The sequence below is a fragment of the Anolis carolinensis genome, chromosome 1, assembly GCF_035594765.1.
Source record: "Anolis carolinensis isolate JA03-04 chromosome 1, rAnoCar3.1.pri, whole genome shotgun sequence".
In the NCBI taxonomy this organism is placed as follows: Eukaryota; Metazoa; Chordata; class Lepidosauria; order Squamata; family Dactyloidae; genus Anolis; species Anolis carolinensis.
Window position 1 is genome coordinate 167,140,938 of NC_085841.1, and position 26,820 is coordinate 167,167,757.

The 26,820-nt window shown below is 38.7% G+C and overlaps 2 protein-coding genes across 8 annotated transcripts in view; one reads left to right on the forward strand and one right to left on the reverse strand.

The window, feature by feature from the left end:
• Positions 1-26,820, forward strand: part of macrod2 (mono-ADP ribosylhydrolase 2) — a 1,355,048-nt gene that overhangs the window by 98,342 nt on the left and 1,229,886 nt on the right. The gene's annotated exons all lie outside the window — the stretch shown is intronic.
• Positions 3,810-26,820, reverse strand: part of flrt3 (fibronectin leucine rich transmembrane protein 3) — a 40,946-nt gene continuing 17,935 nt past the window's right edge. Inside the window, exons 1-3 of one of the 3 annotated variants that reach the window (XM_062969116.1) lie at positions 21,042-21,105; positions 9,023-9,798; positions 3,810-7,060 (exon numbers count right to left, since the gene is read on the reverse strand). In XM_062969116.1, coding sequence (XP_062825186.1) covers positions 5,066-7,015 — 1,950 coding nt within the window. In that variant the 5' untranslated portion in view covers positions 7,016-7,060; positions 9,023-9,798; positions 21,042-21,105 and the 3' untranslated portion in view covers positions 3,810-5,065. Of the gene's footprint in view, positions 7,061-9,022; positions 9,799-17,514; positions 17,773-21,041; positions 21,106-26,820 lie in introns of those variants that run through there. The other 2 variants (XM_003215271.4, XM_062969115.1) reach the window with 2 other exon arrangements.

Sequence of the window (26,820 nt, forward strand, 5' to 3'; positions counted from 1 at the left end):
TTCAGAGGATTCCATTGCCGAATGCATGAAAATTAGCCTTGCACGGGGCAGCCGAAGCCTTAGCTGGAACAGATCTCAGCAGCTGGATCTTTTCAGCTAATGGGGACTAATGGGGCTGAGCGGCACTCTACCAGCCAAAGGCGGTGGTGTGTGGGCAGAGCAACCTTGCTAATCAGGAAAGCTGTAGCTCCTCCTTTGCTATCTTCCTGCTTGAGGCAAATGAAAACTGTGCCACATAAGCATTGAAGGACCCTTGTGCTCCCTCCTGGGGCATGATGTGAGTTGAGGTTTTTCTCTGTGTTTCTCACTTTCTTTCTGAGCCAATCAGAGGCCTGCTCCCCTCTTGTGGTGTGCACTTGGGACTTCAATTCCCTCTTGTGGTTTTGGTAAATGTTATGGTAAAAACTTTTTAAAAATCCAAAAGATTTGTGGATCGTTGAAATTTCTGAAGGTTGGCAGGCTTGGAGTAGAAGATGTGGCTTATAACTGAGGCAAATTCCATGCTGATAGGCCTAAAAATGACAGATAAATGAGCCTCGCAAGTTTCCCATTGATGCAAATGGACTAAATCTTTCAAGCATGAAAACAGAAATCCCTCCTGAATTCAGGAAGTTCCCGAAAAGTGGAACGGGGGAACAGCCGAAAACCGGACACTGAAAACGACACAGGTTTTTGCCAAATTTCGCACCCCTATTATCTATACAATACTATATTTGAAACATAGTATTATCCCTTTACCTGTGGGGGATACATTCCAAAACACCCCCTCCCCTGTGGATATCTGAAACTGCAGATAATAGCAAACCCAATATTTTGACTATACTTGGGACAGAAGCATACCCTGGAATCACACTGGAGGACCTACAGAAGCCCAAGACCAGTTCTGAGGGAAGCGGGGCAGGGGGTGAGATGGCTTTTGGAGTATAAATAAGTGAAACTGTGGATATCAGATCCATCGATAAGGAGGTTATACCATAGAATTAAGAATCTATTATATAAGTTAAACATTATACCCACAGATAATGAACCTAAGGCACCATTTCTTGGTGTTTTTCGGGGAAGTGGAATGTCAAGGTATCTGCTTAGAATACATGGAACTATGAAAGGCGAGTAGTGTCTGAACCTTTGTTGTGTGGCTTTTAAATAGTTTTCTCATCACCATAGCAGGACTTCGAACCAGTTACCACCACCCTTGACAGGCCTAGCCAAGAGCATAGCATTATAAAATTGGATTGGATGCAATTGCCCATCCACAGATGACCTGCAGAAGGTGAACAGTACTACTTTTCCAAAAGCTATAATATACATCTGAACTGGTAAATCGTGGTTTTCAAGAACCTTTGAAACCTTAGGCTGGCAGTGTGGATATGCTGGGAAATTATCATTAATGTCAAAGCATTGGTATCTCATTCAAACAGAATTTGTTTTGTTTGAGCTGCTATTTTTGTAATGGAGCACCAGATGTCCTTGTTGCTATTACCAATCGATGTTTCAGCTTTATATATCATAAAGGTCCAGCAGAAAAATATTTCCATATCATGTACCATGATGCATTAAAAGTTTTTGACATGTATCAAGGGTTACATGAGAGAATCGGGATAGGTTTGTATGGTAAAGGGTAAATAGATTCCAAGAAAGCAACTTCGTACAGTAGACGGCCATGCTAGAATGAACAGTTGGCAGAGGCACGATAAACATAATTCCTTAAAGGCCTGAAGGTACAATTATGCAATATATTCACAATGTAAACATTTTACTCAAAGTGATTTTACTAGGCTGAGAAGTAAATAGAAGTTCAATGTGGGAGAATGAATGTAAAACAGCTATGTAAATCAGCTATGTGGGATTGGTAGATATGGAGTAGGTAGAGCGGCTAATTCCTCGGGTTATTTTCAAGTCTAAATCCATACTATTTATTGATGCTTGTGGGAATTCCATTATGTTTCCCTTTGCAACCCTCTCTTTTGTTTAAGAAATTTACTTGTTTTCTGGAGGAAAAACCCTCCCTTCTTTCTAAACATTCTGAATAAGTAAAGTTCTCCTATGTGGGTTCATGGCCTTTAAGTCCTGAAATTATAACAGTCAAGCATCATTCAGATATAAACATTTAATAAATATTATAACATTGGCAATTAGTTTTTTTATCATTTCATTTTCTTATTTCTGTATGAAGTTATGGAAAGAAATTATACCTTGTTCTTAAATGGAAGAGAAGACTGTTTCAGGGCCTTTCTACAACTACAGATGGCCTCTTCTAGAAAATATTGGTTCATTTCTATGCACTTAAAGATAGTACTAAATGGAAATATATGGATGGTTTAGTTTTAGGTGAATGAATGGAGCATGGAATTACTGTGCTATTCATGTGTTAATAAAGCAAGATGCTTTATGCCAATTATTTGGATCCAAGAAACATTTTAAAGGATGCACATTGAACTTTGGAACTCATCCAAGGCTAGAATTACAGTTTCCCCTTAAGGAAACACAAGCAAAGAGAATGTCCATGACTAGTTTCTGTAACTACAGGGATGTTAGAGAGACAAACAGGTAGCAAAATTCCCATAGAAGTAATTCTTGTAATTGCATGTTTGATCCCCTCCCCACTTCATTTAATGAACGTATGAGATGAGGAAGCCATAGTTATCTATGTTTCTGATTATGGCCAGGCAATGCAACTGGTGCCCATTCTTTCTCCCATAAACCCAAAGTAGCTTATTATGAAGTTATTCATACCCAGAGGTGTACACATCTTCAACCTGCTCCCTTTTTACAGCTCACTGGCCATGATCAGAATTTTAAATCACCTTTAACCTCTTGACACATTCTGTTGGAAATGTGGTTTGAAATGTTTGCTATGCATTCTATTGCTGAAAAGGGAGAAAGCTGTTATAAATGTAACCTGCAGCATTAACAACCACTGGGATTTTTCTGGAAATTGTTCCTGACTTATAAAATGCAAAGATTGATTAGCCTAGTGTAGTTGTAAAACTAAATTGTATAGCCATGCCATCTGTCTAATTTTTTTAATGATCCTGTTTTTAGTGGGGTAGGAGGTGGGCTGTTTGCCCCTAACCATGGAGTAAGCTCACCAGATTCCCGTGGTTGATTTTATAGTGTACCTTTGGTTTACATAGGGATTAAGAAAAAGTAGGAATGTCATGTCTTCTCAAATTCAGTTTACAATTTTACAGTGGCTTTTTATAATTCTGCTGCTGTTTGGCTTCCTCTCATGATGTCTAGTCTGCCTATGTTGCTGAGTTGGCCCTGCTACCATTTTTGAAGCAGTTGGTGTTGACTTTCCTCTTCTCTGATGAGGATTTTAAAACTATTACTAACAAATAATATAATTGGTTACAGTTGCCAAAAAGAATTCACATCCTATATTGACCATATACCTCTACCCACCCTTTTTTCAAGTAGTGTAAAATATCTAGAGAACACTGTTTACTGTCTATTCATATTTATTTAGCAATACAAAGCTATTTTTTGTATAGTGGTGTGAATGTTGGAGATGAAGGTTCCAATCCCTTCTTGACCATGGAAGCCCACTGGCTGATGTTGGGCAAGTCACATTCTCAGCTTAAAAGGAAGGAATGTTAAACATTTGGATAAATCATGCGCAGAAACCCCTTGGCTAAGGCAACGTCATCCTTCTGTTTCCCCTGCCTCCTTCTCTTTTATCACATTCTAAATATGACTAGAAAAAATATGTCAAATACCATTCCAGGAAATAATTGAAGCTTGTGCTTCGTCAGCCTAATTTTCTCTGAGTTGGATGCAGAGCAGAAACAGATCACTTGAGCATACTGCATTATGTAACACTTTTTAATTGTATGTACAGAGGATAAGAAGAGCACTTATTTTTCTGTATTTCATTTTATATTTTATTCAGCATTAAGACCAATATCTTTCCATAATTAAGTGTATGTGGGTGAAAAGTTTGTTCCCGGTTAAAAGTGGAACACATGTCACTTTTTATAAAGGCACATACAAGTCTGGCCAAAGGGCGTACAATGCACTTTGGTTTTCATTTGGGGGGGAAATAGTTATGGCAACAAAGTATTAAACATTAAGTAGAAAGCCCAATCAAAGTATCTTCACTTGCATGTTTATTAAATAATTTCCATATAACTGTGACAGTAATGGGCAATATTTCTTGATGGCAGTTGAAATATGTATAATGTATATAATATTTTCCTGCATATTCATTGTATGCTTCAGTAATACTGAAAGAACTGTTGTTGTCAATTATATAAGTCCTCCTATAGAGTACACAAAAGTTTAATTCAGTTTTTGATGCTTACATGTTTGGATTTTTATAATTTTTCTGCCTCCCATAAATAGAACGACTGGTTTATCTATTTAGAAACACAGCCCTCCTCTCTTTTCCCTCCTCTTTGTTTAGGAACAGATCTATTCTGGGGCTATAGCATGTGCTTGAATTCCTATTTCAACTGCCTTATCTTGATTTCAGCCATCTGCTGCAGTCTCCCAACAGTCAATGTACTGGTTGTAGCTAAATAACTGCTATTGCCCACTACTTTGCACATTTCACTAGTCACTAAACTTTAGTTGTATTTTCTTCCATTTTGTAACAACTTTTGAAGGTCTTCAATTTGCAAGGTTCAACCTTTTACAAACACCAAAGTGAAAATGGCCTGTGCTTATACTCACAAAGGATCTCAAATGTATGCAAAGTCCTGATTGTTCAACACAGCAAGAAAATTCACTTTCACAGTCAACAAGTCATCTTACTCAGTAGAACACAAAAGTTAAATGGTCTGTAATTTCAATATTAGCAAGGAAAATACAGTACAAATTACTAAAAAATACTAAAATATAGAATTGTTTTCAGACATCCTTGCTACATGAATAGCAGCAGTCACCTGAAATTTGAAACTTTTAATAAAAAGTTCTTAAATATAAATTATATGGCAAATGTACAATACATTGCTTATTCAGTCTTTTAATCCAGTGTTCTGCAGTAAGCCAGCAACCATTACAGTTGCCTGTCTTTGTGAGAAGAAACCCCCAACCATCCCCAAGTCTATCTTTTCCCTTAGTATCATGAATGCGAATGGTCTGAATCAGGTATACCACTGTCCCTGTAACTTCTGTTACTGCTGCTTTCACTGTGGTTGTTCTTGTACAGGTTCATTCCATTTGGTGGGAATATGGTGTGTATTACAAACTCCTCCTTGGACACTTGTTCGTTGTTCAGAGAGATCATCTGAAAAGACGTCTCTCTGATTTCCAAGATGGAGTTGTCCTTCTTAGTTCCAGCTTCAGCGTAATCGTCTTTTCTCCTCCGTCCTTTGCTGTATGTACAGTTTCTTGAGAACAAGGATCCATTCCTATGGACATACCAGCAGACCAACGCAAGCAGTGCTATCGCTACTAATGCCACTGCGCCTCCTATGATGGCAGCTAAGGGCAAGTTGGAATTTTTGTAGGGCTCTTTCTCTTGTTCATGGTTCAGGGTAGTGGTGGGGTTGTACATTTTAAGGGGTGCAGTTTCAGTCTCTATACAAACAGGGGTTTCGTCAGACATATAGATGTTACTGGTTTCCATAGGAACCATGCATACACGATAGGGTGAATCTGGCTCAAGAGCCGTGAGCAGATAGTCGTTCCGGTCTCCTGTAACAATGGTTTCAGTTATAGATCCAAAGGCAGGGCTATGACCCATTTTGAGCCAGCTAAGTCTTAAAGCAGTCATGGGTAGTGCAACTTTCCAAGAAATATGAATAGTCTCAGTGCTTACAGATTTTACAACAATGGTAATGATTTCCTGTACTGGGGTAGCAGTTGTCCTGTAGCTTCTGCGTGGATTTGGAGTCTTTATTTCAGGTGATTTGGTGACAGAAACTGACCAGTGTCCTTCTCCAGGATATAAAGTGTTTGGTACTGAAGCAGTATTTGGGACAGTGCTTACCATCTCATCATCTTTGCAGTCAAATAGGTCGGGGTTGAGGTCTTTGATGGTCATGCCACGCACTTTTTCTGGTGCTTGACACATCAGTCCACGCACATTCACTCTGACAGGCATTGTCTGCAACCAGTCACGAACCCACTTCATTCTGCACCCACAGCGCCAAGGGTTGTTGCGAAGGAACAACTGGGTTATATTGTCCAGGTCATCAAAGACACCCTGAGGTAAATTACTGAGATTGTTGTTTGACATATCTAGCCGATACAACTGTCGTAGGTATGCAAAAGCATTAGGTGGTACACGATTTATATGGTTTTCTTGCAGATAAAGCTTTCTCAGGTTTGCACCTGGCAAATTCGTTGGAGCTGCTGTAAGAGAATTACGGACCAGTGAGAGTTCCGTTAAATTGACTAGGTTCATGAAGACTTTTTCTCCTAATCCATGATTGCTTAAGAGATTTCCATCTAAAACTAGACGTTTCAGATTTGTAAGGTCTTGAAGGGACACCTCAGAAATTGTGGAAATGCGATTATCATCCAAGCGCAGCTCTTCTATTGTTTTAGGCAAGCCCCAGGGAATGGTGCTGAGGTGATTTCGAGAAAGAAAAAGAAGTCTGAGAAAGATATTATCCCGGAAGGCTCCGTCTTCAATACTAACTGCAGAAACAGAATTATCATCCAAATGCAGCTCTTCCAGATAAGGAATTTGTGACAGGGAATCATAAGTAATTGTCCTTATGTTGTTTTCTTGTAAATGCAATTCCTTGACAAACTTGGGGAGATTGATGGGGAACTCATCCAAACTGTTGTGGTATAAATAAATTCTCTCCACTTTGATCAAGGTTTTTAGATCAGATGGAATCCCAGCATTATTAATTTGATTATTCTGAAGGTAAAGGGTTGTAGCATCCGCTGGAATCCCAGCAGGGATCGATGTCAAGTCACGATCATTGCAGTAAATGAATCCTGCATCACAGCGGCACACTGAGGGGCATGATTTGGCACTGACAAAGTGAGGTGCCATTTTGAGCAACAGCCCTATCTTTGTCCAAATTAGGATGAAATTCCAGCTTACACTGATCATGGTCGAAGTGCAGTGAGGTTCACACACACAGGAGCTTTTGGCAATCTAGAAGAAAAGATGAATTGTGTTAATAGTAGAAAATACAATAGAGAGAACAGTGAAAGAACCACCTTGAATTGATTAGACCACATTTTAACAACAGAGGTCTCTAAATGTTACTTGGATAAAGTATTGTTTTGTTGGATTTCACTTACTGGTGTGACTGTGTATGCATGAATGTGTCTCTGAAATGTTTTGAAGGCAAAGAATTTGCATAGGTAGATTGCTCTGTGCTCATCTATTCCCCACACTCACATAAATAAGGTTGACAGGATTATTTGGGTGAGACAGAAATATTTTGCTTGTGCATGCGAGTTTGTTCACAAATTTCATGCTTGGCCTAACATAAATTAAGTTTAAAGCCACAATCTAAGGAATTCCTTTAGGCAGGCCCAAGGGCATTCCTCTGCTTTTGTTCTAACTACAGCAGAGGCTCTTTCTGAAATAATAACATCATTTTGACAGAAGCGCCACCAGTTTTAATTTTACCAGGAAAAAAGCTTCAGAAGCCTGCCGGATATGTTGAGTTTGGCTACATAATTCTTTGAATTTAATCTTTGCCACTCAATTATAAGCAGAGCAGATTGAAATGTTTCCTGGACATAGGCACACATTGCTACCAAAACTCTCTAAAGGGATCAGATGCTTTCTAGTTTATCTCACAGATTGTTGGTTAAATTGGTAGTCACAAATCCTTGATTCTTCTTGGGCAAATATTGAATGAGTTATTAGTTATTACTTTGCATTCTTACTCATAGGAGTGTAATTGTGTCCAACAACCATAACTAGTGGAATTGGGGGTACAAATAAAGAATTCAGCCCAGCTTAAATGGAAGTTTGATTTCACCTTCCTTTAGTGTTAAATAAATCACACACACACATGAGTAATGGCATTGATGATCGAGGTGCAGCATTTTTGGTTACAACAGATTTATAAGTTCACTATAATAGAGATGTTAAAGGCATATATAAAACCCCACACAAACCCAAGCCTGAAACATTAAAGAAAAACAGCATTACCACCATGAAAGTCACAGATGAGGGTTTCCAGGGTCTTTCCTTAGTCAAAGCCCTAAATCCAGGAAGACACTGACTGGAGGAGAATTTCTCTCCCCCCCCCTCCCAATGCAGCACTCAGTGCCATTTGGAAATGAGTCTGGAGAAGGTATTGGTGCACCAGAGCACATAAGGGTCTGGGACATGTGGGTATTGCAGCAGGGCAGCATGATAGCCCCCTTTCACATGCTACTGATGGGAGAATCAGCTGATGGTACCTCACTGGATCTCATCTCAATAAACACAATAAACAAATATTTATCTATTCCCATATCTGTTCCCAGGAAAAATACAACAAATTATTTGAAAATGTATGGTTTCCTTTTCCGAACTAAAGAAAGAGCTATACAATAATGTGTCCTATGTTTGGAAGGATAGTTGTGAAGGTCACTGAGAAAGGCAGATATTGATAACACCGTGGAACAAATTTGAAATTTCTTCTGTTCCTGGATTGAAAGTGCAGTACTTACTTTGAAAGTAGCTGTTATACTCCAGAAACTTCATTTTTGTGGCTGCCACAAACTCTGTTGAATTGGTTTGAGACTTGATGAGATATTCATTGAATAACTATAGCAAAATGTTCCGTAAAAGTTTTTGCAGTTTAATAAACTTTCCCCATGTTTTTATAATAGAACCAATTAGGAAACAACATTTATAACCCAGGAACAAAGATTGTGTTACATAATGTTACATAATACTTTATGATACTTTGAGACATGGTTATTTCTTTATTACCTACATTGAAACCGAATGCTGGAGATAGTATTTGGTTGTTGATCAATAGAGTAAAGTGTTCACATTTGATTGTTTTCTTAGATTAATTGCTATTAATTTCTGGCAAAAACTGCTTCACATATGGTATTCATTGGTAAAACAACACACTAGGTTATTGTACAGCATGCAGAAGCTTACCTTATTTAAAGATGTGAAGGAACCTCTTGTGCTTCCTAAAATCCAGTGGGCTTTGCAGTTTTCCAGAAGCAAATGGACTTGGAAGAAGTTTATAGTGTAGTACACATAGCCCTGCTTCTTTTACAGGAGACGCCTAAATGATCCTTATGGGCAGAATGTCTTTCCTTGTGAGCCCTGCTATCTTCGTTGAACATTCCCATAGAGTTTTACAATGGCACATAAGCACATCAAGTTTGCGAGGATAAAAGCTTCAGACTCCCTTTAAAACTCTGCAGCAATGAGTATTTGAGGAGAAAGGAGGGGAGGGGGGGGGTTCTTTCTTTTCCCCTTCAAGCCTGTGTGTGAAGAACCTCCTTTGTGTTGTTTGAATGCCCCTTTACAAAAATTGCTCTTTGTAATTCTTAGACGCTCCTTTATATAGTGGGGTTAGAGATGGTAACTTCAGTTCCATGTGTTCAAAACCATTCATGATGATAAGGCCTGAATTATGATGGGTTCTTCCATAGGCTGAGGAAAGAGGCTTCCCCTGGCGCAAGATCATCCAGCTATAAGCCTTGAACAGGGGAGGTGTCCTGGTAAATCCATGCCTGCTGGGCCGCACTCTAATTTAGTCCTTTATCAGCATCTCCAGCTCATAATATTTCCTCATTCTCTGTGCAAATGCAGGTGCTCACTTGTCCTTGGCTGGTTTTAATTTAAACTCAGAGCTTTTTCTTCTTAAAGACACCAACACATTCTCACATGGGGTCCTTTCCGAAATTTCACTCAGTCATTGCCTGTCAAGGTAAGAAGAAAAATAAACTATTATCAAGAAGAGTTGCTGAACAGCCTGATTCAAATTTTCTTTGTCTTACTGTCTATATCTATAAATCTCACAAGGCCACATTTATAGGAGTGATAGCGGAACAGAAAAGCGACTTTTTAAAAAAAAAATGCATCATACTTACTTCTCTCTTACTTTCAGCTATTGCATATAGTCAGTCCAAACAAAATAGCAATGAAAGTCAGCTTTGATCAACCGACCAAAGAGAAACCCTATTTCAAAGGTGACACATGACTCTTTGGATTACAGATCAAGACCAAACTTCTTTGGATGGAATGCATACCAGTGTTTCTGGGTGTTTGCTTTCAAGAAGTGAAGTAGCCCAAGGAGCAAAACTGCAAAAGATCAGTTTTTATCCTGTCCCTCCGCCCTTCACAGTGTAATGATTAGGCCTAATAGACAATTGCTCCATCTTAGCCATTCTGGTTTTAATTCCTTGAAAAGCTGCTACAGAACAGGAGACAGCTGATTTTATGTATCTAATGATGCCTAAAATGTAATGATGTAAAATACAACTGAAAGATGAAAACATTAACATTGTATTTCCTACTCTTTTTTTGTAAGTTCAGGAAGATTCTGGCCCATGTTTTGAGTCTCCTTTAAAGACAGAGAAAGCAGGGTATAAATAAACATCACCATCATAATCATAATCATCATCATCATCACCATCATATGTTGTTGTTATTGTTCCTGCTGTTTCACTGCACTATTATGCATGAAATAGACAGGTGTTGCATACCAAGGATGGTGCAGGGCTGTGAAAGGCTATTGTGTTGCATGCAGGTAACCTTTCCTTCTTATGTGGAAATGCAGTCAGCCTTCCACATTCACAGGTTAGGGGCACAGGCCTTTGTGAAAGTCAAAAACCATAAATAGAGCAATGTCTGTTTTTTCAACTGAGATAATTTTTAGGTCTTGCAGATAAAATCTATAGTTCACTTCTCTGGAAGTTCACGATAGAACTACACTGGAGGACCTAGAGGTTCCTAGAAAGATGTTCCCTCTAGAAATCTCTAGGTTCTTCATCATGACTAGAGGAAGCTGGCCATAGGTTCACAATGGAGGCCCTAGAGATTCCCAGAGGGAACATTTAAAATCAAATCCATGAAATCAAATTTGCAGAAGTCAAAACTGCAAGTGTGGAGGGATGGATGTACAATAAAGGCTGTACTCCTGTGTTCTCCAGCAATATAATGAATCCTCTTCATCCATAGGCCTCCTTTTTAGGACACATACTTAAGATCAGTTCCCATCCTGAAATGTAATTGTCTGTCTTGTTTAATTTTTAATCACAATGGATTATGCAGCATATTTGGTGACTGTGCAGCCCCAAATTATCTTTGAAACTGTCACTCCTTCATGCTCAATTCCAATAGCTATTAATCAGAGTAATAATTTTTTTCATTGTCTTTTACAACTCCGCCGTGGCCTACCTTGCCTCACGATAATTATACCAAGCAAATATAATTAGAGGGGAGAGAATATTGTGTTTGTGCAAAATTAAGGTCACTTGTTTAGATTATGATTACTGATTATTTGGGGCTGATTTGTGGTGTCTGTTTACCTGGAGATTTCAGCACCTGCAAATTATTGAAATAAGCCTTTGAGATAAGTACTGTTTTAAATATGTTCAGCTGGTTTAAAATGTGGTATTGACCCAAAAAGATTGTATTTCTTGGAAATCATTGAAAAATCAGTGATATAAGAATTAGTGACCATACTTTCACTTTGAAATAAAATAAAAGATAGATCAATGCCAGAAACTGACAAACAACTAGCAGGTTCCGCTTGTGTAACAAATTATTTGCCTTATTTGTTCAGCTGCCTTAAAGGGTGGCAAATATGGTGTACTTCCAAAGTTTATAATTTGTGTTTGAGCTTTCTAATCCACTTTGGTTAGCCAACACAAAGGAAGAAATGTTACTGTGGGCATATTAGTAAGTTTGGATAACAAATAGGATCTCAAGTAAGATGAAGAAATCAATTAATTGTGGTAGAGGGATTTATTTGGTAGAACTCTGTAGAAATGAAAATGTTCAAACTGCCTAAATTATTAATTGAAGAGGGTGAATTGGCATTGTTCTTGAAAACAATAGATATTACACTGAAATTGAAGAGAGAGAACATGTGTGTATCTTATTTTGAGCAAGGAGACACTCTGCTTGTTCATGAGAAGAGAATTTTTAAAATGTATTCTCCAAATGCTCGAAATCACCCCCCCCCTTTTTTGCATCATTTGATATTCAAACCCTCATTTATTGCCCGTATTGTATTAGCAGCAACGTTGGATTAAAATGAAAGCACTAAAGCTCATTAAGTTCTTGGGTTTTTAAAATCCCTTCCCTCAAAATTACATCAAAACAAAAGTATAAAATAAAGCGGGTCTCACTGGGGGGGGGGGGGACTGTTTCAGACCGTGGATTAAGTTGCCCTCCCCCTTTTACCCTTTCTTTCCATTAGAAGGAAGAAGAGTTTTCTTTAGTTTTTATTTAGTTTGATATCTTGCGCTTCCCCCTTTATATTCTAAACTAGAGTTGAAAACATGGGAGTTTGCATGAGAAAGGCCACAGTGATCTGTCCACACAGAGGGGAATCTGGTTGCCTGATTTGCTTATTTCTCCAGCTCTCCTTACATATCATCCCCCAACATCAAGTCATTAGAGTTGAGTTTGCAGGAAGAAAAGAGAGATGTCCCCCACTGTTCAGAGACACTGTGGCCAGGGTTTCACAACATCCAATTGTGGGCTTCATGGACTCGTGGTTTTGAAAGAACATTAATTTTTAACAAAATCAGAAGAACATGGAAAAAAATCCTGGTCCAAAAGTATATATTTTAAAAGAGAAAGATGCTCCAGTTTCAAAGCATTGCCCTTCACGGGATTGTGCCTGACAGATTTAGGAAAAGGCTCCTGTACATCTGCTGCCCAATTTCCTTGTTTAATTATGTTTGTTAGCTATATATAGTGCATGAAAGGATTAGCTGCAATTTAAAACTGCAATTTGCAAAAGGAGTATTTGTACTCTCAATATTCAAATGTACTCTACATTTAAAGAAACAAGACATAAAGAATTCTTTTTAGCCAATTCCCATTTTAGTGCTGCGTGGGCCTGATTTCCCTTTTACTTATACCAAACCTCTGAAAAATTGTAGATGTTGCCATGAGTGATTTTGTGAGCTAGCTGATGAGACATTGATGTGAACTACCACGTTTTCCTTCTCAGCAGTGCTTTACTGATTCAAATATATCTCTTTAGGCTATAGATGTCATCAGGATGACAAGTAGAATTAATTCTGCCTTGCTGTACCAAAGTGATTGTTCAGCAGTTTTGGTTTTGCATCGCCGTTTGATTTATTTCATAGTGCCCTCTGTGGACTGAGGAAAGTGTCTGCTTCATACAGTTAGTGTGTTAAAGTGCATTGAGATTACTGTATAGGGTTTTATTAGTCATTCAAGAATCACAAGGTGGCTTTGCTTGCTATTCAGAAAGTTTGCAAAGTGATTTTGGTTAAACATGATTCAGCTGAACTGAAAACAAAAGTGGGTAACATTGTTTTCTTTAAGTGTACTCTTCAGGCCTGGTTAACATTGACAGCCAAAGGCTTTCTAAGCACCCTGTCTAGTAGCTACAGTTTTCATGCGTGTAGTGTTTCAGGAAGGTGCCCCATTCTTTTGTTCAATGTTAGGGAAGCAGAAGGAGCTTAAAATGTCTTCCGGAGGGTTAAAGAATGCAAAGCTTTGTTAAAAAATAGCCTCCTGAATCATATTTCCCCTCCTTTGAGAAACACATTCTTTGGAAATAAGCACATTTATCAATTGTATCACATTGAAATGTTCAAGCATGCTTTCCACTTTCACTTGGTAATTTATTTAGATTAACCTCATTTAGTTTAGTGAACATTTCCCCCCATAGTTTACGGTTCTCTAAAACAAAGCCTGTGTAGGCTGGCATATTACTTGTTTTCACTATAGCTATGCTAAAAGGAATTTTTATTTACCTTTTGAAATAGGTAGGAGCAACAAAGGCATCCTGGTAAACAGTAAAGTTACCATCAGTTTTACAGTGAAAATTTATATCCTTAAAAATAGGTGATCCAACTTTCAAACACAAATAAAGGAGCCTGGCATTCTCCCCTCCATCCATAAATGCTAAAACGTTATTTATTTGCATCTTTGAGAAGTTCCCTTACAGAACTTGCATCTGCTCCTGAACTTTAGTCTATATTTGGCAGACAGGTCCATTAATTTCAGCAGGCCTAACTTGGAGGAGATTTAAGGTTGCCATCTTACGGTGCACTCCTGTTAAATGAGAAGGAGATCCTTATGATGTAGGTTCATAAACATTTAGTCCAAGATAGCCTTTGTCAGCTCTGGCCTATTGATAACTTAGTCACAATCAGAGAATTACTATCCCTGCCACAAGTTACAACCCGTGCTTTGAAGTATTTTTACCATATTCTGCCTAATATCTAGAACAGGCCTTAATAAATGTTGACCCTTGTGCCCTGAATAAGTAGATAAATATAGTTCTGGTCTATATATAGCTTGTCCTCCCTGTTTTCTGTTAATTGAATCCACTACTGTTTGTGATCCAAGTATGTTGCTGTTAAATTTTTCCTCTAATGCAATCTCATTCATATTGCATGTTTTGTGGTTGGTTTTGAAAATAGGTGTTGATAGCCATTATTTATTGTCGCTTATTAAGGTGGCAATGCATTTTAAAATACACCAGTTTTTTCTGTTACATCCCGGAGCACAACTGGACCCAGAGTCCATTGAAATCTGTTGATCATTTCCCCCTGTGGTTTCAAAGATGCTAAGTCAAATCCAGATACAGTTGAAAAAAGAAATTAGGACTCTCCCCTCTTATACTGCCAAAAAGATACTTCCCCATTACCTTATTTATCAATCCTGAAGTTATAGATTGTTTATCTAATCCATGTCAGTGTCTGGGGAAGGAAAAGATAGGTGCCAAAATGTAGTACGAAACCCAAAATAGGGAGTGATTCATTCCTGAATGAAAGCACTATCTTATATTTTTACAGAAAGGCTAAGATGACTCTGGCTTTAGCATGGAAATTCTGCCCACTGGGGGGTAGCACATACTGCAAGAAGTGTCTTTCCAGCCCGTTGCAAGTCTGATTTTTTTAAAAGCTGCTGTCCAGTTTTCCTGCTTTAATCACAAAGGCTTCTGTCGAGAGAACAGCAGAGATTCCAAGGAGAAAGGAGCCATAGTCAAAGAAGCATTTGCTTCTAATGCCTTTGTTATCCTGTTAAATTTATTTTCCAGGGTGAATGAGCTGTAAAATGAACTGTAATTTCACTCTTCAATAATACAAATAGAGGCTGGTGTCACAAAGTGGCCATAGTTCCTTGAGGGGAAAGATAAGGGCATAAAATTGGTGGGCGGGGGGCGGGGGGGGGGTGATTGTAAGCTTTGAGTCGAAGGAGATTTAATGGTAGGCAATTACAGAAATTTAAAAAAAGACAGAGGAAATTGTCTTTCAGCATAGAGTACTAATCCTGTAAACCCTGTGTTCTCAAATCTGCTTTCTGGAATGTTGGAAAAGTAATTGTAAAATACTGCGACTATTGTCTGAGATAAAGAAGCACCATCAGTGCTAAGAAAAATGTATAGCAACCTGGCTTTACACATAATCCCTTTTCCTAAACCAATTCAGTTTTTCATGTTGATAAAGATTCCTAGACATAAAAAGAAACATTATGAAAGCAATGTGAGCTGCATCTTTCATGGGGAGGATAGTCTTCCACAGGAACAGAGCTAAAGCTAATAAATTATCAAAGTCTGAAAGATCTCAAGTTTCATTTCAACTTTTACCAACTTCTCTACAAAAGGATGTTTCTGGCTGCATGGAAATGAAGTATGGAACCCATAATGTATCCTCTGTGCCTCTTTGCATAATCTGGTTGAGGAAGCATTCTTAATTTTGCAGTAATTTCACAATGCACCTAATTGTGACATAACAACTTTAATGTGGACATGGCAGGCTCTTTCTGTTAATGCTTAAATCAATCAACCTACCCCTAGGATTTTTCTAAAAATCAATTAAGCAATTACCCATAGATAATAGTGTTCATATAGTTCAGTGCATGCCATTGAACATCATTTGCACTACTCATGCCAGCTTTGTGATTTTAGTGATGCTTATTGTTGCAAAGTTCCAGTTTAATAAAATTTTATTTAATTAAATTTTAAATTTGAGTATTGATTTTTTTGTCTCTGGAATGGAAAAAAAATGAATTGCATGTAAGATATGACCTAGTATTAAGGCAATGCTTTCTAATTTCATCTTATACATTTGCTGTATTACTCCTTTTCTTTCTGTAAGCCACACCACTTGGGTAAAGGAAAACTGATAAAAGCACTGCAGAACAACAAAAAATGGAAGTTTGCATGCATCTGAAGCAGATGTAGTATAAGCACATACAATACAGAACAATAATTACTAGTGTACAAATACACAGTTGAAACTAACCTCTTTCATAGTAATAATAAACTAAGCAGATACAGTCCAGTGCATTATGAATGAAGACCCCCAACTTTCATGGAAAAAGCTGCTGAAACTAGCAGTTATAGATAGTTTCCCCTCAGAATCAGGATTATGCAACTGCATTACATTTTGCTTTTCTTCTTTTAAAAAACTGCTGTAAAACCAGAAACAGTAGGCCTGTTGCACTATTGGAAACCATTTTATTTTACATGCATACTCTATAGAGTTACCTTTGAGGTATTGGGGAGGTTTGTAATTTTAAAATTGATGCTCAAAGATAATCTTAAAACATAAAAACAAAGCCTTTCCAAGACCAAAATATTTTTCAAAGCTTTATTTACAACGCAACCAGAAATGATTGATTTAAAAATTCAATATGGCAATCTCTGCCCCGCTGCTTCCACGCTTCTCTGATCTAAAGCTTAGATTTGTTAGTTTGTTTCACGAGATTTATTGGCTAGTTATGCCGGTTGCATTCTGTATTTGGCCAAGCAGTGAGGTTTGTTAATCCAGTGAGGAAGTAACATACTCTGTGTGTGTGTGTGTGTGTGTGTGTAGATGCGTGCGTGTATACGTGTGTGTTTGTATAGCTTAGATGTTAGAATTCCTCCAGCAGTATATGGCTCCAGCCCTGTAGACAGGGGAGAAGAGTAATGCAGGCTTTAAAACCTAGGTGTAGCTGTTCATTTATTCTTTCCAAAGAAATATAAAAGTTCTTCGAAGTCGACTGAGATGTTCTCTCTTAGACAGAACACTCATTTTCTGAGGGATCATTGATTTCCTTTCATAGCTGTAAAATTGAGTATTAAGGGAACACACGGATGCCACATATCAGCACTGGCAGTGGCCACACTAGAAAATGTACAGCTTGAAGTCTTAGCATTTTGCTAAGCCAGGATAGTCTTTTGATTGCTTAGCAGGCAGGCTTGTCGAGAACTCGATACAAACACTTTGCTCTTAACCATTCATGCTAGCTTTCAAATCCCTGTGTACAAGTACAAATGCCACTTTTGCATAGCAGCATAGGCTTAAACGCTGCCTCTCTTGATCTCCCTGATCCCATTTCCTCATTCGGCTGAGCTGAATTTGATAACGTTTTGGTCCGAAAGAGAGCACACTGAGAGTTCAGATTAGAAGAAAGCAAGGAAATATACTTACCAGCAAAGCCGAAGTGGCAAAATACATAGAAAGAGATCCCATTTCTCAAGGCAGGGCAGCAGTAATCCCACTACGGACTGTAGCATTCCTTCTCAGGATCCCCCAGAAAAAAAGCATCAGCATCAGCAGCTAAGGAAGGAGCTTGGGCTGTGCCAGACCCCTTCTCCCTGGATGGGAAGGAGTGAGGGGGAAGGCATTCCAGTTACGTGCACACATCCCACCTCCGAAGAAGTCTGAAGTTAAAGCTTTCACCTAACAGTGGCTGAATAAAGAGGTGATGTCATCAATGGGCTGGTCTTTGGCTCGGCTTCAGTCAAGCAAAGGGAGAAGAACGAAGCAGCCTGCCAGGAGTGCGGAGTGTGGGCACCAGAGGGCGTCAGAGAAGCAGAATCCAGGTTGGCATGTCAAAACCAGAGCCCTTGCTCCAGATCTGCAGGCCTGCCTGCCTGCCTGCCTGCCTGAAACATTTCACTCCTTTCAAATCAAGTACCTCTTGGCAGCATTTCGGCATACAGGCTGGGAGGTTTTCACACAGTTTCACCCAATTTAATTTGTACCGGGTACAATGGCATCTCCTGCACGTATACATTTCATTATGTGACATGATCTGATACTGTTAAAGAGCAGAAATAATCAAAGTGTTAGAAAGTTCACCAGCAGAGCCTATTTACATATATTTTGGTGATATCTTCTTAAGGACAAAACAGTGCTCTTTTGAAATGTTTTTTCCCCCATGTCAGGAGTGACTTGAGAAACTGCAAGTCGCTTCTAGTGTGAGAGAATTGGCAAACTGCAAGGACGTTGCCAAGGCAATGCCCGGATGTGTGATGTTTTACTATCCTTGTGGGAGGCTTCTCTTGTGTCCACGAATGGAGCTGGAGCTGATAGAGGGAGCTCATCCACACTCTCCCTGGGTTGGATTCGAACTGGCAACCTTCAGGTCAGCAACCCAGCCTTCAAGTCATCAGTCCTGCTGACAAAAGGGTTTAACCCACTTCTTTTGAAATGTTGATGCTGGATAATTTAGATATACATTTAATTTATTTTATTTTTATTATTTTATTTCCAGCATTTATATTCCGCCCTTCTCACCCCGAAGGGGACTCAGGGCGGATCACATTACACACATCAGGCAAACATTCAATGCCTTTTTAACATAGGACAAAGACAAACAACAAACATAGCTCCGAGCGGGCCTCGAACTTAGGACCTCCTGGTCAGTGATTCATTGCTCTCCCGTCTGCGCCACAGCCTCAGGCTATTTAATGCCCAATACTGACCTGTAGCTGGAGGAAAGGAGAGAAGTTCTTGCAAAGCATGCCACTACTGTGAAGATAATGCACTAGATTTTGTTGTATTCTTATGGAAAATGTGTTGCTTTGAGCAACAAACATCCAGAGCTATTTGAGAAAGTGTTAAATTAAAAATTCTGAACCAGCCATTTTGATAATGTTTTCTGAATGAACAATGGACCAAATCTGCCTTTAGCTGTGCATATCTTCTTCACAGAGATGGCTGTCACCAATACTCTACTTTACATGTTTGTTGGAGTGAACAGACGGATTACAGGCGGTGTGTTTGGTAATTCTGATTAGAACAGATAAAGCATTGTAGATACTCATGTTGTTGCCTTATCTCACTGATAAGACTATTCAAATGTACTTGGTATCTTCTACTGTGATTTACTTTTCTCTTACCAGTAGTTCATTAACTGGAGTGGAGTCCATACAGTTGACATTTCCCAAAGACTAAATTTATCAGAGATTGGTTGGCTCTGAATTTAATCAATTGCAGACCACCATAAGTATTTGGGTACATTCTTTTGCTTCACTTAAAAAATGAAACACCTCTTCCTAGCATTTCTAAGGGATGGTGTTGTGTGCTCAACAACAAGCCTTGGTGCCATCAAAGCAAAGAGTTTGATAACTGTTTGCTGGCCTCTGTTGTTTAGTGACTGCACTTTTTTGCTGGCATCAGAGGACAGAAAGGCCAAGCTTAATTAACTTCACAGGAGATTTGGTAAATTAAAGCACTGTGGCTATGGAAATCATTAGGAATCTAAAACATTGGGGGATAAAACAAGTGGAAACATTTAACCCTATTCGTTTCTAGAATGTCGTAATGCATTTGCATCAGTGAAGCAGAGAGGTCATCTGTTTGCCCTAATAAAGTCCTTTGTAGAATGTTATTCAGTAATTTAGTTTAGGGGCATTTTTATTTTGCAAAGACTTTTCCAAAAAAGGCCTAAAGTTTAGTCTATCTGAATAATTCAACAGGCTGGACTGCATGTTACAGAATCCCTCTACATGTATCAGTGGAAAGTTCATAAAAGATATGTGGAATGCACATTCAGCTATCTTAGTCCGTGAAGCCTAGCCAAGTGCTTAATGCATCCGCTAGAAACTGTAACAAATCTTCTTGAACAATTCCAAAGGGTCCTAGAGAAATAATTAGATTTTACCAGGTCACAGCAACCACAGAATACTAAAAGGCTTTTTGTAAATGCGACATCAGATTCCTCTTTTGATGCTGCCTTTATTATTTAGACTTATCAAAGTCTATATTTGTAATGTGTTTGTGTGTATGTCTAAAGTTAGGATATTTGTTGCAATGAGGTGAAGATTATAGATATATCTATCGGTTAAAATAAAATAAACATAGTGTATCACAGGCGTAGTTTGTGCTAGAAAAGTTTTTTAAAGACTTTGTATCAAATTAAACAATAAGAAAACAGACTTCCAGATAGATAAATGTTTATTGGTTAGTACTATAGTTTCTGTCTAGAAACCATTAAGAGCGTCTTTCACAGAAATAATTGTTTTACCCTTCCTACAAACCTAGAGCAAGACTTCTTTCTGGAAAAGATCAGTGCTTACAAATATTTTACTGTCCTGCATCACATAAAGGCCAAGAAGTTATATACTCAGAAACTATACTTTAAAAACATGTAGAGTCAAAGTGTCCTATATTTCCATAAGCATTTGAATCACTCTTTTTATTGTCAGAAGCCATAATTGGAGGTTCCACAGGAATAGTGTGCATTGCCAAAAACATTTGTGGCCTTACTCACTCGATTGGCACATACAATTCATGCCTGCACTTTTCCCCATTTATACACATATACATTATATACGCATTATACACATACATTCACCTATTCATCCAGGCATATTGCTATTCACTTCCACAATATATTGTACATGGAAATATGTACATTGGATAGATGGATGTGTGCATGGATAGATATGTATAGATGTATAGAGTATGTTCACATATTATGTGAGGGAGCCATTTGGGGACCCTTCGTGTGATATGATATTTGCGTGAGATCTGGAGCAAGCAATCAAGGCCTAGTTAACACCTCCCAAATGGAGGGTGCCTCCAGACCACAACACTGATGGACTTTGCAGCTGCAAGGCTATTCATTGCTAACCAAGTTTGCTAATTGCAGCATCCACACTTGCTTCAAACAGACAAGGGTTCTTTCTTCCACCCTGGACACTCCACAGATATATATACATACTCACTTGCCTCTTTTCCAACAGACCTCTGAATAAACCTCTGAGGATGCAGAGAGAGATATCACTGGTCAGGTCTTCCCCCTGCATGCCACTGCAAGGTGAAAATACTATATATAGTCAAAATATTCCCTCCCTGCTTATGTGCTGCCCTATGGAAGGGAGGGTGGCTGAGGGAAAGACTCACATATTGGGGCGCAGGCTGCCAGTACTGAGCTTTCCAAAGGAAGGCTCTTCTTGGGTACCAAATCTGGGAATCTGGGTGGGAAGCATGGTTGTACAGAGCCATAAAATATTCCCCACCAACAAAGGAGTTTGTCTCCTTACTCTAGCAAGAGAAATGCACCCTTCTCTCAAAAAGGAAAGAGAAAAATGCCTTTCTTTGCCAAGAGAAGTTCAGCTGGGTTTCCTGCCAGGTTTGACACTTGGAGAGTAGACTGCTTTCAGGAAATTGGTGTAGCCAACAGAGGTTTGTCTGCATCACAAAAATAACACATCTATAGTTTGGATATTAAGTCCTGGATCTGGCCTAGGCAAAGGGTAGAGAAGAATGATCCTCCGTTTGCTTGCTTACTCCTGAGTAAACCATCTCTTCTGTACCGTGCAAACAAACAAGTTAAATAATACACCCCAGCAAGCAGCAGTGGATATATGAACAAGTCAAGAAAAAATGGCAATGCTTCCCACCCAGCAACCTGTCCCAATGTGTCCCTGAAGCCAACCTGATCTAGATTGTATGAAAGTAGCAAAGCACAGCAACAAACTAGATTTTTGGATACTGCGAAGCACAAACTGAGTGTTGTTATATCATATTAAAGGCTAAAAGAAGCACTTTCACTGCTAAAGGGTTATACATCATGCATCAGGCTCAAGAGGCTACGAGATGAATATGCTTTTTAAAATCAGTATAGACAAGCCCTTGGCCTACCCATGTCTTCACCTTCATCCACAGAGTAGGTCTTTGGGTATAACTGAAACCACATAATATGTATACATCTATACATATCTATCCATGCACATAATACCTCATCCATACATCCACTTATACCAGGGATGAGCAACTTTTTTGGAGGGGGAGATAATTCTCCCTCCCAAGAGCCCCCATAAGCCTTCTCTTCAGCAAGCCCAAATACCTCATTTTTGTTTTGCAGTCCCTCTTAAAATGGTGACTTGAGAGTGTTGTTGTTATCCTTCTTGTCACCATTTTGATGAAGTGCAGTGGGGGGCTTAAGTTTGGTTGTGTAGGTGAGACTGTTTTTCAATGTTTTCATATGATTGGGGTTATTCTGTGGTCATTGTGCCTTTTTTTTTTAAATGAGGAAAGGTTGGAGTCTTTGGGGACTGCCATCATGGTGTCTAAGGGCTCTTATATGGTCCAAGGGTTGTATTCGACCCATCCTTGAGCTATACTCATGCCTCAGCCCTCCCCAATTATAATAATCCAACTTAGTGATCAGGATCACCCTACCATGTTGAATTCTGCAAAAAGCAGGCTTCGCATAATAGAGAAACAGTGAAAAGACAAAAGGAAGAGCACAGGACTGTGCATTCCTCTCTTCTTTGCTTCTCAGAGCAGCAGTGAGGACAACCTGATTGGAGAGCATCATAGTGAGGCAATAATGAACAACAGATTCATCAGGATTCACTGTTTCTTGGCCAGACAAGCCATGAGAATTTAATTTATATCTTTCAGCATAGATGTAGTGAAATTGCAGACTCTTTTGCATATATCACTTGCTGGATCAGGAAGTGTGGCAGACAGTCGGAGTTTGTTGAAATACACATTGGAATGCACATCCTCAGACTATGGATTCTCTTATCTACATTACATTGCTTTCAGTTGAATACACATTGAGTCATCTATCCCCATTCGTATTCATGCATCTATATATTAGTAATGCACTTAATAAATGTAAGAAAAGACCTGAAGACACATGTGTGCCATGATAATTTCATGCATTTGAAGGAGTGCAAAATTATAGCCTGTACATTTTGATATGCTCATTTTTAAACTAATGGCCAAAACAAGCCAAAATTAAGGTTACCTGAAACCAGATGTATTTTTAAATAGGAAAAAAAGTTGTATATCTTTTTACTATCTCATTCAATCCTTTGGGAGAGTGAGGTTTTGCACCAGTTGTTGGCCGCATTCTTGGTTAAAGTAATGCATGGGGCTGTTAAGTCAATTCACATGAGGAGGTGGATCCAGATCAGTTCTGGTGCCCATTCCATCACTTCTTTGATCACCCAGACCTGCCTCCCCATTGTTTTCTCTCAGGAGTCTTCTTTTGATCTCAGTTACATTTTTCTCCCTCCCCAATTTAGTCAACTCCTGGTTTGCAAGCATACAAAAACCAGTGGGATACATTTTCAATCAAACTAAAGTTGGTCTTCTACATTTGTGGGCTAACTTTTGTGGATCTGATTATTCATGGATTTGATTAATATGATCTGTCTAGGAATCTCTAGCTAATCCAAGGCAACTCTATAGGGAACTTCTACCAGAATCACATTGGAGGACCACGAGAGTCCTAAAAATCACTTTTCCAGGTCCTCAATGAGATGCTATGGTCAACTTCTAATGGAAGATGTTATCTCTAATAAACTTTCAATCAAAGGGTGTTCTCTCAGTTTTAAAGAAAGCATTTTCACTTTTGTAGGCATCCTGTGTGTCTAACTCTGACAAAAGTGGGGGACCTACTTGTATTTTTTGAAAAATAAACATTTTCTTTTCTTTTTTATTTCTGAGCTTTTGGGACTTATCTTTCCACTTTATTTTAGGAGGATAATTATTTCTTCTTCAATTAAATCGAAAATGTTGACTCCTACCAAGTCAAAAGATTGTGGGAGCTATTACTTCTACAATTACATACTTGCCTCTAATAAACAGTACCTTACAGTGCTAGAGCTGACTGATGGAAAGGATTGCAAGAGTAGATTATATGGGGAAGCAGTAACAAGAATCCCTCAGATCTCAGTGTCTAGTACTTACTGCTGAACAGTTTCACAGTAATAGAAGTCTTATTTTCAGTTAGATATGATGCTGAGTACTTTTGAATAGTTTCCATTTTAAAATACTGATCAGAAGGAGGTCCTTGCACCAACCGCTAAGTGTTAATTTTACTCTTTAACCACTAGCATACAAGAAGAGTTGAATCTTTTCAGTATACCAGACATCCTCTAAAGTGAAGGATTCTTTAAAAATTATTTTCTTAAAACTTCGTTACGCATATCTTTGTCTCAATATACATGAACATACTGTGCTAGAAACATTGAAACTGTATTTCCTAGTGGAAATTCTACTTTGCTGGAACACCTTCTTAATCCATAAGCACTGTTGGTAACATCTGACCTCCAATTAGAACACTCAAAGGCCAGGGCTTCCCAGTTGTCTATGCCACAGTTTTTTAAAGTTGACTTTAAGTCCATCATGTGAACCATTATTCATTAGTTACATTGCTATTATGCCTTTTTTCATATTATTCTTAAAACTCATGGAGGCAAGTAAAGCTAAAAAAAGCTGAATGACCTAGAACTCGAATTCCTGGATCTTTCTTTTTTACTCTGTTTATTCTCTACCTGCCCCTGTACCTCACATTTTCTCATTCATGTCACTTGCAACAAGCCTTACATTCCACTTTGTTTCTGTCACCTATAAGGTGACATGTGAAGCTGGCCTGGAGCACCAGACATATGCACAGCTATGGCTTTGTCCTGATCCATGTTGGCATACAGACCATTTTGCCGTTTTCATGCTGAGTCCTCTCATGGGAGAACTTGCACTTTTGAATGCTTCCCAACAGGGCCGTAGCCAGAAAAAAAATTCGGGAGGGGTTTTGAAAATGGGGGGGGGGGGGTTGAACCCCTAGCACCCCCTCCCCCGGCTACAGACCTTTCAATATCTGCTTGAGATAGTGCCTGGAGGGACTCTTAACAGTGCTAATATGTCCCCTCTTGCTCACCCTCACTTTCTTGGACCATCTATGACAGAGTCATGCAGCAAGGATTTTTATTGCATATTAAAATTATGTGTTGTGTCTCAGACACATCTGAATGCAGCACTAGTTAAAGATGACTGGCACTGTTGGGAAAAGTGTAGGTATTGTATGCAAGACATGATATAGAAAGAAAATACGCTTTTTGAAAAGATAATTCAGACAGTAAAGTGTCCTCCAATATACTTGTCAATTTGAATATTTCTGGGACTCACTTTAATGTGGGAAACAGCCAATGGATAGATTTAGATGTTGTCCTGCTTCTGATGTAGGTAGGTGGTTATCATATTTGGTCCTCACGGTGTTTTGGAATCCCTGCTGTTGGCCCATACTCTTAGAGAACCAAATTTTGTTGAATGCTAGTTTAGACTATTGGAAATGAGATGCAACAGCCTTTCAACAGGACTTGAACTGCCTCCCTTTCTTCCTCTTTTCCTCCATGCCTAAACTATGCAGAAGTGGGAGAAAGAAGCATTTGGTGTCATACATGTGTTTAGAAAAGATTTAATCCTTTATTGCTTTTCAGAAAAACTCTCAGACCCATCATCAAGAAGTGATATAAATCTGTTTATTCTCTGATTTTCTTTCTAGCTGAAATAAAAGCCCATGCTTTTATTATTAAATAAAAGCCAATGCTACTCCGGCTGTTCTTTCCTGCTGGCCTGGCCTGACCATGCTTTGCTGTTAGGAGGAGGTGCTTTATCTGTTGATTTTAACGTAGATGTTTTACTTTGTCAAATTGTTGAATATTTTGTTGAAATCCCCTCTTTATAGATACATATATGTATATGTATAAAATACTGAAAATGTATGCTGCTTTAAATTTGTATGCTAGAGGTCAAAAAATAAAGATTGTATTTTAATAAGAAAACAAAAATATATATGCTGCAGACTTATGAACTTTGGTACATTTAAGCTACGGCTTGTTATTATGGACCCCTGAACCATGACATATCATTGGTCTGTTTCCCTAGCTTTGAAACAGGACCTGATAGATGGTACCGAAGAAAAAACTCAATGTGTTGTCGAAGGCTTTCATGGCGAGAATCATTGGGTTGCTATGAGTTTTCTGGGCTGTATGACCATGTTCCAGAAGCATTTTCTCCTAGGAGAGAATGCTTCTGGAACATGGCCATACAGCCCGGAAAACTCACATCAACCCAAAAAACTCAATGGGAGAAACAGACTGTGGTTTGTATAATCATCTGCAGTGCAATTCATTGTTGAGATAAAGCGTTGCATGTAAAGCACGGATGCGTGTGACATGCAAGTCTAGTCAAAACATAATAGCACTACCTTTGATAGTGCTCTTTTTAATAGTGTTTATTTTGCTTTCAGCTTGTTAAATAGTTTTCTCTCTCAGTTGTTTTATGGGTATTACTATCTGGCAATCCCCTCCTTGAATAATATTACATTCAAAAGAAAGATTACTTTGAACTTGTTACTGCAAACTAAGAGCTACTTAAACTTTGACCATACAATAGTACTTACAAAGTATTATAAGCGGTTTAGGAAAGTGGTAATGGTTGCCGTTTACTACGTGTCAAGTGAGCTGGGTATTGGCATCTTGCATCTTGCCAAGTGTGCTGGGCATGAACATATTGCCTTGAAAACTGAAATGCTTGAAAGGAGTGTTGTAATAGCTATAAGAAGTGTTAACCTTTAAGCATGCCCATATCTCAAATAACATTCAAAGGGTGTAGTTTTGTGGTGGTGTTTTTATGCTATTGTCAGGGACCAAGTGCTTGTGCTATTATAATTATAGTATGACATACTTTACAATATAATCTGGA